Source organism: Hyalella azteca, unplaced genomic scaffold (assembly GCF_000764305.2).
Source record: "Hyalella azteca isolate HAZT.00-mixed unplaced genomic scaffold, Hazt_2.0.2 contig14977, whole genome shotgun sequence".
NCBI lineage: Eukaryota > Metazoa > Arthropoda > Malacostraca > Amphipoda > Hyalellidae > Hyalella > Hyalella azteca.
In genome coordinates, this window is record NW_025944843.1 from 23643 (window position 1) to 35094 (window position 11452).

The 11452-nt window shown below is 43.4% G+C and overlaps 1 protein-coding gene across 1 annotated transcript; it reads left to right on the forward strand.

Moving 5' to 3' along the window:
• Positions 1-4610: 4610 nt before the first annotated feature.
• On the forward strand, positions 4611-10641 carry LOC108672317 (luciferin 4-monooxygenase; the record flags this gene model as incomplete). The annotated part of the gene is given in 6 exon segments (XM_018159958.1): positions 4611-4783; positions 5055-5211; positions 5661-5805; positions 8295-8449; positions 9232-9406; positions 10482-10641. Coding segments are annotated over 6 exon segments (965 nt in total), but the record flags the coding sequence as incomplete, so codon positions are not given.
• Between the last annotated feature and the right edge of the window lie 811 nt (positions 10642-11452).

The following is an 11452-nucleotide window of genomic DNA, read 5'->3' on the forward strand; positions in this document are numbered from 1 at the left end:
TACCACCATATTGAAGCCAATCCCTTAGGCCTTTTTACGTCACCTTCCATGTCGTGTATGCTCTAACATCAGGTGGAATTTGAAATACCTACTTATTTTGTCGGGATATTGTATTTAGGGGCTGTTGGGGCGCGTATCCAGGATACTTATCGTGTCGGGATATTGTATATANCGGTCCCTGTGCTATATGCAGTCCCGTATACGGTCCCTGTGCTATATGCAGTCCCGTATACGGTCCCTGTGCTATATGCAGTCCCGTATACGGTCCCTGTGCTATATGCAGTCCCGTATACGGTCCCTGTGCTATATGCAGTCCCGTATACGGTCCCTGTGCTATATGCAGTCCCGTATACGGTCCCTGTGCTATATGCAGTCCCGTATACGGTCCCTGTGCTATATGCAGTCCCGTATACGGTCTCTGTGCTATATGCAGTCCCGTATACGGTCTCTGTGCTATATGCAGTCCCGTATACGGTCCCTGTGCTATATGTAGTCCCGTATATGGTCGCTGTGCTATATGTAGTCCCGTATATGGTCGCTGTGCTATATGTAGTCCCGTATATGGTCGCTGTGCTATATGCAGTCCCGTATATGGTCCCTGTGCCACTCACATTGCAGTTGCCACTCACAGTCCCGCTCTGTTGCCAGGGGCCTTACTTTCAAAACTCGCTAAGTGAACGTAAGTACTTACGCTCTATTTTCTCGTCTATGATTGATGGATTTTGCTTGAAAGGCCGTCAATGATTGGCTGATGAACTTACGATCTCTTAACTTTTTTTGAAAGTATGGGCCCTGCTGGTCTATAGCCCCTCGTAACATGCTCGAACCACCACACCATGTTGACGGGGTAACGGCGTGCGTGTTTACGTCAACACGCGTGCGTGTTTACGTCAACACGCGTGCGTGTTTACGTCAACACGCGTGCGTGTTTACGTCAACACGCGTGCGTGTTTACGTCAACACGCGCGCGTGTTTTGCTGTCCTACAAACACTCCTACATGCACCACGCACGGCTTCCACCGTTTGTTTATATCAATGTTGGGACTAGTTTATGAAACTCCACCCTTAAATCCATTGAAAGATTATTTGTGAAAGTTATTTATGTGATAGTTATTTATTCACTGATGGATCAACACGTTATTTTTAAAAAATATTATTATTGAGAAGACATGTAAAAAAAGCAAATGCATCCAAATATTCGAAAGATATGAGTATTTTTATATCGAAAAACTTATGATAGGACAAAATTCGTCAATATTATCTTGTAGGTTAGAATAAAACATCTTCTAATATTTAAACTGCAAGCCTGGCACCTCTTCTCGCCCTCACGATGGCACTGAGAAACTGTTTCCCTTCTTTCCAGTGAACTAATTTACTAATAAACATTCTAGTGCACCACAAACACCACTACACATGTCGTCACCAGCTGTGGTGTTCATAACAGGTTTTACTTACAATGAATTTTCTTTGTTAAGAGGGGGACAAGGGAGTTAATAGGGATTAATGATATTCGAGGAGCGGATGCGCGCTCCTCCCTCGATGACAGTCCGAGGGTAACTGAGGGCTGATCCCAGGTTCACTGGCCTCGGGAGTCCTAAAACCGAAGGAAGTTGATGTATTAAAACCACGCTAATCGTTGCATTTATATGAGGAAACTTCGAATTTATTTTTTTCTTTGTTTAAAAAATCAACCAGAAAAAGTCAGTTGCTGGGCTGATGATACAGACGCTGATACGAGCTTTTATATAATAAGAACCAACGCCACGGCTATAGGAACCAACACCAGGGGCCACGGCTATAGGAACCAACAGCAGGGCCACGGCTATAGGAACCAACAGCAGGGCCACGGCTATATAGGAACCAACAGCAGGGCCACGGCTATAGGAACCAACAGCAGGGCCACGGCTATAGGAACCAACAGCAGGGCCACGGCTATAGGAACCAACACCAGGGGCCACGGCTATAGGAACCAACACCAGGGGCCACGGCTATAGGAACCAACACCAGGGGCCACGGCTATAGGAACCAACACCAGGGGCCACGGCTATAGGAACCAACACCAGGGGCCACGGCTATAGGAACCAACACCAGGGGCCACGGCTATAGGAACCAACACCAGGGGCCACGGCTATAGGAACCAACACCAGGGGCCACGGCTATAGGAACCAACACCAGGGGCCACGGCTATAGGAACCAACACCAGGGGCCACGGCTATAGGAACCAACACCAGGGGCCACGGCTATAGGAACCAACACCAGGGGCCACGGCTATAGGAACCAACACCAGGGGCCACGGCTATAGGAACCAACACCAGGGGCCACGGCTATAGGAACCAACACCAGGGGCCACGGCTATAGGAACCAACACCAGGGGCCACGGCTATAGGAACCAACACCAGGGGCCACGGCTATAGGAACCAACACCAGGGGCCACGGCTATAGGAACCAACACCAGGGGCCACGGCTATAGGAACCAACACCAGGGGCCACGGCTATAGGAACCAACACCAGGGGCCACGGCTATAGGAACCAACACCAGGGGCCACGGCTATAGGAACCAACACCAGAGCCACGGCTATAGGAACCAACGCCAGGGGGCACGGCTATAGGAACCAACACCAGGGGCCACGGCTATAGGAACCAACACCAGGGCCATATATATACATATATATTATTGCGCTATACTAGACGATATACTGTATAATTTATACGCTATGTTCTATGATATCCTGTAATATTTCTGAACTACAATCGATAATATTATGTTATATTTAAGCATTATTTTACAATATATTTGTGTTATTTATGCACAAAGTCCTATGATATTTTGTGTAATTGCGCTATATTAAACAAATATTACTGAGTAATAAATGTTCTTTATTTAATGTGACTGCACGCGAATTCAGTGGCTTGGACCTTATGCTAAAATAATCTTCGTATAGTACATATGAACTCGGATGACCTCGTGCATCGCATGATAAGTGATAATAAACCTAATTAATATCTATGCATGTGAGTGATTGCATCAAGTGTTGATATAATATCTTCACGATATATATGGATATATATAATTATAATTATATCATATATCGTGAAGATATTCACGATATAATTATGGATAATATATCATATTATCCATAAATAAAAATTATTATAATATATTATATATACAAGATTATATATAATTATATATGGATAATATAATTCTTCACGAGGAAAAACTCACGAAATGTTTTATTTCGAGGCATGAATGTGGGAACGTTTGAAGCGGTGAACATGCGTTCTATGGGGGGTGAGGGGATGGGGGAGATAAGGGTACAGATAAGGGGACGGATAAGGGGACGGATGGCAGGAGAGGAAACGCTGCAGTGGAAGGGGATGTCATAGCAACTGCTGTGCAGCNGATGTGGTAACTGTGATGTGGTAACTGTGATGTGGTAACTGTGATGTGGTAACTGTGATGTGGTAACTGTGATGTGGTAACTGTGATGTGGTAACGTTGATGTGGTAACTGTGATGTGGTAACTGTGATGTGGTAACTGTGATGTGGTAACTGATGTGGTAACTGTGACGTGGCAACAGACGTGGTAATTGTGACGTGGTGATGGTAACTGTGGTGCTTGTAACTGTAACATTGTGCGGATAACCGTAAAGTTATGCTGGTAGCAATGACGTGAGGGATACTATGTGACATTTACACAATGAAACATTGACACAATGTGACGTTTATCACCACGTTGTTATGGTATTTTTGAGACACAAAGGTAGCGGAAGAGTAGGGATGGATCACCGCTACCTGGCACCTGACGGAACGGAAATCGAAGAGAAGCAACTTAATGTTCCCGAGCTCGGAGTGTTTATGAGTACTCATGTCTAGCTTAGCAATCACATATTGGCAATAACTGCGATAGGCAGGCGGCAGATGGGGTTGATCTGGTAGACATTCAGAACAATATCAGCAGAGCCGATTATCACACTCTTTAGAGCACTTATCTTCTTCTTGAGTACTGCTGCCAGCTATTGACCCCATTCACGGTGGGTGCAATGCGACAATTGGAAGCGGTCAAGCGAACCTTCAGGCCCGGGAGAAACGGTATGGTGAACCTGAACTACAGGGCAGGCTGGAGCTCCTGTGTTTGTACTTACTGCAGACGGGACGAAAAAGCTAATTGATTCTTTACACATGGTAAATTGCGACAATTGGCCCCTAACTTTGAAATCGAAACCTTCAGGATTGTGATATATAAAATTGTGGGAAGGGGGAGAATGCACAGGATACCCCCATTACACAAAAAGCTGCGTTCCGATTGCAATCGCTGCGGGAAGGATCCTTTTCCGTGGCGGGACTGAGATTGTTTAACGATTGTAACAAATCGCGCCCAGTTCAGGGCAGATGCGCGGTAATTACAGACTGATCCTCTTGGTCTCGGCGGCGAGGAAGACAAGCCTGCGGACCTCGGGAAACAGAGGTGACGCTCCAGAGTGGCCTGGAACTGTTACGTCCGAAATACATACTTAGGATACTATGACGTAACTTGTGAACCATGACTCATAATACAGTGCTTTTGTATGTCATATCTCCGAAGGTGTGCAGCGACTCAGGTCGTACGATGACCTACGGGGAGTACGGGGACCACCTCTTGCGGTGGGGAGGATACCTGCAGCGTCAAGGGCTGGTGAAGGGTTGCGTGGTAGCGGTGCTTAGCCCCAACACCATCGACCTGAACCCCCTTGCGTATGGCACGATGCTTGTCGGCTGCGTCTACACCGGCATCAAACCCCGGTATCTTCCTCTTTCATTACAACAATATAATAAAATAGAATATAATACAGTGTTTATCTTCGATATATGTACCTCATCACTACATATTAAGCTACACTACGTAGTAAATGAATGGATCATATTTCCCAAAAAATGACACACTTCCGGGAAGTGTGTCACTATTTCGACTTTACCCGGAAAAAATGGGTCAAGATGACACACCGAAGGCGAAAACTGTAACTTTATTCGCGCGTTTATTTTTCTGAACTAAACCTTAAGCTTTTAAAGTGAGAAAAAAAGTTCCTCTGACATCTTTGGCCCAGAAGGCCCTGGAGTTGGCCCAACTGAGTATTCCTTTAGTTTGCATCGGGCCGGCGGGACCAGATTCCTTGGCCCGGGCCGAAGAAATTATGATGTCTTCAGAAATCGCTTTCGCTGAACCCGCGCAGGTGGGAAAAAAAGTACACACGTTAGTTTTTCCAGTGAAACCATTTCGGTCGGAAAATCATAATCTAATTATAATAATTTAATACAGTGGTGTCGGTATTGACTAGGCAAAATAGGCCTGTTGACGATACTTAACCACCAGACGACCTAGCCGATTTCGATTTCAAATCCCCAAATCGCTTTTCTCGAGATAACCTTCCGTGCTATAAACATTAATATTCATTCTAAAATGACAATTTTGAAACTCATAAAGTTTTTTAACCCATCACATATTCAACCCCAACACGTAAATTTTTCAACGCTATTTCTGACATTTTCTGGCCATTTCTGGCAAATGCATTTTGGTACAGGTTGCCAGTTAGTAGATAAAATATCTCAGTGCATGTGCATGGCAATTGCATTTTGGTACAGGTTGCCAGTTAGTAGATAAAATATCTCAGTGCATGTGCAGCTGTCGGGGGAAGAGGTGGTGGCCGTGGTGTACTCCAGCGGGACATCAGGACCTCCTAAGGGCGTCTGCGTCACCCATAACGCGGCCATCGCATCGCTGGACATGATGAAGCATCCCATGTTCTACATCCCCGTCATTGCCAGAGGTGCGGAAGATTTAATATATTCCAGCTAGAAGAAGTTTCAGAGTTAAATTAAGCTTAATAATTCGAATGTATGTGTTAAATCGCAGAGAGCTTGAAGTGTTTAGTTCACTGTCGCGGAATACACAAATACTTCAAATGGTGTATCGCGGTATCTGCCTAATCACGGGTCCGAGGACAGTAAGGATCAATAAGACGATCTTGACTTAATTCTTTACTATCCAGCTAACCTCTTGCCACGATGAAATCCTGCACATTCAGAATTCAATTAGAAATATTTGACAAATTTGTGATTCTAAGAGCATTTAAATGGGCAAAGTTGAGATAATAAATTACATGAAACATAATATTCGGAATGTACTACAGCATGAAATAGCGATAAATCGAAACTACTTCAATGTTAAACGAGCTCGTAGGATGAGCATTTCACGATTCGCTACTTTTAATTCAAGGATTCATGAATTGCGTTCTGAACTCAGAACGAGGACATCGAATAAATCCCTGCACATTGGTTTCAAAATTCTCGTCGCTTGAAATCTAGATATGAACACATGTACGACAAGTCTTGATAACAATAAACGTGAGCCAGAATTCTCAAGGCTCGTATCAGCAGAATAAGACGAGATCTAAGGCACGAAATGTGGTAAACACCGTGATAACTATCAGCGCAGGCTAATTAAAAAACATATGCTCTGAAAGCAATTCAGTTTCATAAAATATTATTTTTAATGCTAGTAATAGCGAGTTCTGTACTGGCCACAAGTTACTTAAAGTTAAGTTCGAAACTGGCCGCTTTATTACATCTTGCTATGAATATACGCCCTACTCAAACACTGATTACTCACGTTTTCTTGACGACACATTAAGATACGCTCAATGAAACTCTCCTAAACAATATAGCACTCGATAACGGTACTCGACTAAGTTACTTTAGTAAGTTACTTTACGATACCTGTAACGTAGCAAAAGTAAAAGTGAAATTAACGAATTATGTTGCAGCGCTAATAAATTAGGGCAGACACGGTTGAAGCATTCGCTCGAATCGGTTTCCTATTCAGGCATACATTCACGGGTTTTCTAGAACATTCATGTAGGGCACGCCATACTCAACGAGCCAGACACCAACGACCAATCACACAAGGTTTAGGCAGGCGTCGGTTTTGAATCTCAGGCGTGGGTCGCCTGTCTTTGGCGGGGAAACAATCTCACTCAAATTTGTTTACCGACCGCTTCTCGAGCAAACTTCCATCACACATTATTTATTTTAGCAAACAACACGAGCTCTCGTCATTAGCAGGCACTACGATATTTAGAAAAAAACAATGACATTTTACATTAATCAGTCTTCGACTTCAGACAAATTCACCAAGAAGGCACTCCGACACTGGCGGCAGAACGAGCCTCTCACTCTAGATGAAATTCAACACACCTTTAAATTGATTGCTAACAAGTTGTGCTTGTGGGGATGAGGGGTACTGGTAACGAGATGGTTAATAGTGTGGTCGGGGTAACCGGAAGGATTCAGGGATATGGTGGATATAAAAGGGCGTCCGGGTTTTTCTTGTTTATTATCTCAGATGCAACGTGGTGATACAGGTGTGAGGTAAATTTTCTTCGTATATGATATCCAATTAAGAGACCCAGTTTATAGATATCACAACATATAGAGAACTACTAAGGAGGAGCACGGCGGAGATAAATGTTCATATCGGATCTTAAAAGTATTATAAAACACTTCGCACATTATGTTTGTTATGGTTGACTATGATTTTTGGTTGTTACTGACCATTGTTTCTATTATTATACACGTAGCCTGTCGCTGACATTTAAGGGGTTACGGATGACAATATGTACAGGATTAAGTTAGCAAGATGTCTAAATCTTATCTTATTCTAACAATACTACCGAGATCACTACATGCTACAGCATTGTCACATTCGTGCATTCACTCGACACTGATCACTCTCCTAATGACACAATTCATGACAATAATCAAGATAATCAGAAGAAACACAGAAGAATTCCAGACAAGTGAAACACAAGAACGCTTAATGGGAGATCCACACGCTACGAGTGCGCGGCATGACTAATCGAATGAGCCAGCAGCAGCGGCCTTGCCCAATACTAACGGCCTGCCGATGCAGAAGAATACATTCAGCGTTTACATTTTATTTTAACACGCTCAAGTGAACGTGACATTCACCTTATCGATGGAGAAAGGGAAAATAACAAGTGGCACGATGAGTAAACGTAATTTGATGTATATTTAATTAACAAAAGGTTTAGAGCAACCAAGAAAATTTCGAACACACTCCTCAACTGGAACGACATTATTATGTACATCACTCTGCTCAACCTAAGAATGTAGAGCTTAAAGTATGCCCAACCTTAAAACTGTCAATAAAGTACAACACTCTGCTCAACCTTAGAATGTAGAGCTTAAAGTTAACCCAACCTTAAACCACACGATAATTTCACAATTTGTTTGACAGACCAAGAAGACGTGAGCATAACTCAGCTGTTCCCGCTGTTCCATGTCGCGGGCCTGATCGCCGTGGGGGCGTTGGGGCTCCGCCAGGGCTTCCGGTTGGTCAATTTCATGCGGTTCGACCCCAGGACATTCCTGGACAACATCTTCACGTACAAGGCGCGTGCCGTGATGAGATAATCTTTGCTTATAGGGTTATTGCATTCATATCTTTATTAAAATCAGGCTTGTCGATTTTATGACATTTTGTTAAAATAATAATACCTGTAATTTTACATCCGTTTTATGGCTGGCAATAGAGAAATATCCCATAATATTAACCTATGCAATTCTTTAATAATTCAACAGTTATTTTCGTTCTGTTTTTTGATATTTTTGTATTGTGGTGCGTTTCTACCAGAGGAATGCGTCAACTGCCTGGCATTTGTGTTTGACTTATTATGGTTGGTCCGATTTGATCCACGGATCAAACTGAGCCAGGGCCCGGTCGACCGGGCCAACCATAAGGGTGCATTTTGTGAAGAATGTAACGACCATAAGGGGGCATTAACCATAAGGGGCATGAATACCAGTACCATAAGGTGCATACCATTCATTCATTTCTGGCATATACCAGAATCGGGCTCATACCAGAAATATAACACATCGTCTCCCCAGTCGGTGAAAACACGTAAAACGACGATTTTAAAGGCGTGAGTCTATACAGGTTGGGTTAAGTCTGCCAAGTTCTTTTTTTTAATAACTTTGCTGACTTGACCCAACCTTGAGGTCCGTCAGAATAGTGTTTTTAATAACACAAGGTGGTAAAAGTGAGCCCACCGGGCCCAAAGAAGTGACCTCAATGGTTCATTTGAACAGGCTATTGGGCCGGGGAAAGTAAGTTGACGTAGGGACCGCCTCTACGGGGACCGCCTTAGATAAGCGCGTTTGACGCCCCACAGGTGAATGGTGTGCATTTACTACCATCTTTGATGAACTTCGCCCTGACACAAGAAAAATTCAACCCCGAGAACTGCCGACACATCGACGCCATCTTGACGGGTGCCGCCCCTGTGCCTCAGTCGTCGGCTGAGGCCGTCATGAGGAGGGTGGGGCCACAGGCACGACTGTTCCATGGTATGGTAAAGTTATGCCCCATGAATTTAGCCCTTCTAATGGTAGCCTGATTATTACTAGTGCCTTATTATTATTTAGCCTGATTATTAATTACACATGAAGTTAGTCAGTAACTTTCAAATCGATAACACAATACTGCTGCCGGCGGCCAATGCATTGCTGATCGGTTGCCTCACTCGCACCCCGCTGTCGATGTTGTCGTACCGCCAAATTACGTTTGGCGGTATGAGAGTTTGGCAGCGACATGCTGTTCTATTTATTAGGGACGATTTAACACCATCAATGCTCATTTTCGAGGCAGATTTTAAATGAAAAGAAAGTTATATATTGATACGAACAATTTTTGAATTAGATATACCTTATTTAACACGGTTATGTCTGCAGTTGATGCGTGTGTACCTAAGATAAAGCTCGGTGGAGTCAGAAAAACACAGTGGATGAACAATACGGTTAAAGCAAAGCTAAAAGCAAAGAAGGAAGCCTACAAGCGTTATTTACGAACTCGTAGCGATGCTGAGTATAACCTGTATGCTAGAGCTCGAAATCAAGCTAAAAAAGCTTGTCGCACCGCAGTCAAAAATTTTGAAAAAGACGTTGCCAAAAACTCGAAAAAGAACCCGAAAGCCTTCTTCTTGTATGCTAGTTCGAAGTGTAAGACAAGGGACGGTATTGCTGATTTGAATGTAAATCAACGGAAGATATCTTCTGACGAGGGCAAGGCCAATGTTCTAAATCAGTTCTTTAGCAGCGTCTTCACAGATGAGGACTTGAACAGTATTCCAGCTATTGAGGAGCGACCAGTGGACTCGAAGTTAACTAGTTTCGAGATACATGAAGAGGAGGTTCTCAAGCGCCTGGTCTCCCTGAATCCCAACAAGTCATCTGGATCAGACGGTTTCCACCCTAGATTGCTCAACGAATTAGCAACCGTCCTGGCCCNGGCATGACGGAGATGTTGTTCATTTTACAGGTTACGGCATGACGGAGATGTTGTTCGTGTTACAGGTTACGGCATGACGGAGATGTTGTTCGTGTTGCAGGTTACGACATGACGGAGATGTTGTTCGTGTTGCAGGTTACGGCATGACGGAGATGTTGTTCGTGTCACAAGACCCCGTATACGAGACTCGTTACGGGTCTACGGGGCTGCTTTTCCCCGGTCTCGAGGCTAAGGTCCGGCATGTGGAGACCGGCGAGACCCTCGCCCCTGGAGACCGAGGGGAGCTTTGCCTCAGAGGTCCCAGTGTGGGTGTCATTCACTATCATTATCAGAACACTATCATCAAACTGGCTCTTCGAATATCATTATTTACCATTTAGACTACAATGCTAGTATCATCAATCACTATCATTATCAGAACGCTATCATCAAACTGGCTATTTGTATATCATTATTTACCATTTAGACTGCAATGCTAGTATCATCAATACTCTAGCCCATGCTAGTATGCTAGTAATGCTAGTATCGTCTTCACTATATAATGATTTTCATGCTCACAGTTATGATTTCTGAATTTTTACTGAATTATAAATGCATTATTAAAAAATGTTCAAAGGTCACCATGACATCCAACAATGCCTCATCATTATCATTTCTTAATATCAAGTTCTTTTTGGATTCAGATGGATGTTTGGATGTTACTAATCATTTTTTATGATATCATTACGAATCATTTCATGAATAGGAATTGATTATAATTATTATAACGTGGAGTGCTGATAATGAAGGATGTTATCTCGATGATTGTGGCGTACAGATGATGAAGGATGTTATCTCGATGATTGTGACGTGATGATGAAGGATGTTATCTCGATGATTGTGGCTTGCAGATGATGAAGGATGTTATCTCGATGATTGTGGCGTGCAGATGATGAAGGATGTTATCTTGATTATTGTGGCGTACAGATGATGAAGGATGTTATCTCGATGATTGTGGCGTGCAGATGATGAAGGATGTTATCTCGATGATTGTGGCATGCAGATGATGAAGGATGTTATCTCGATGATTGTGGCGTGCAGATGATGAAGGATGTTATCTCGATGAT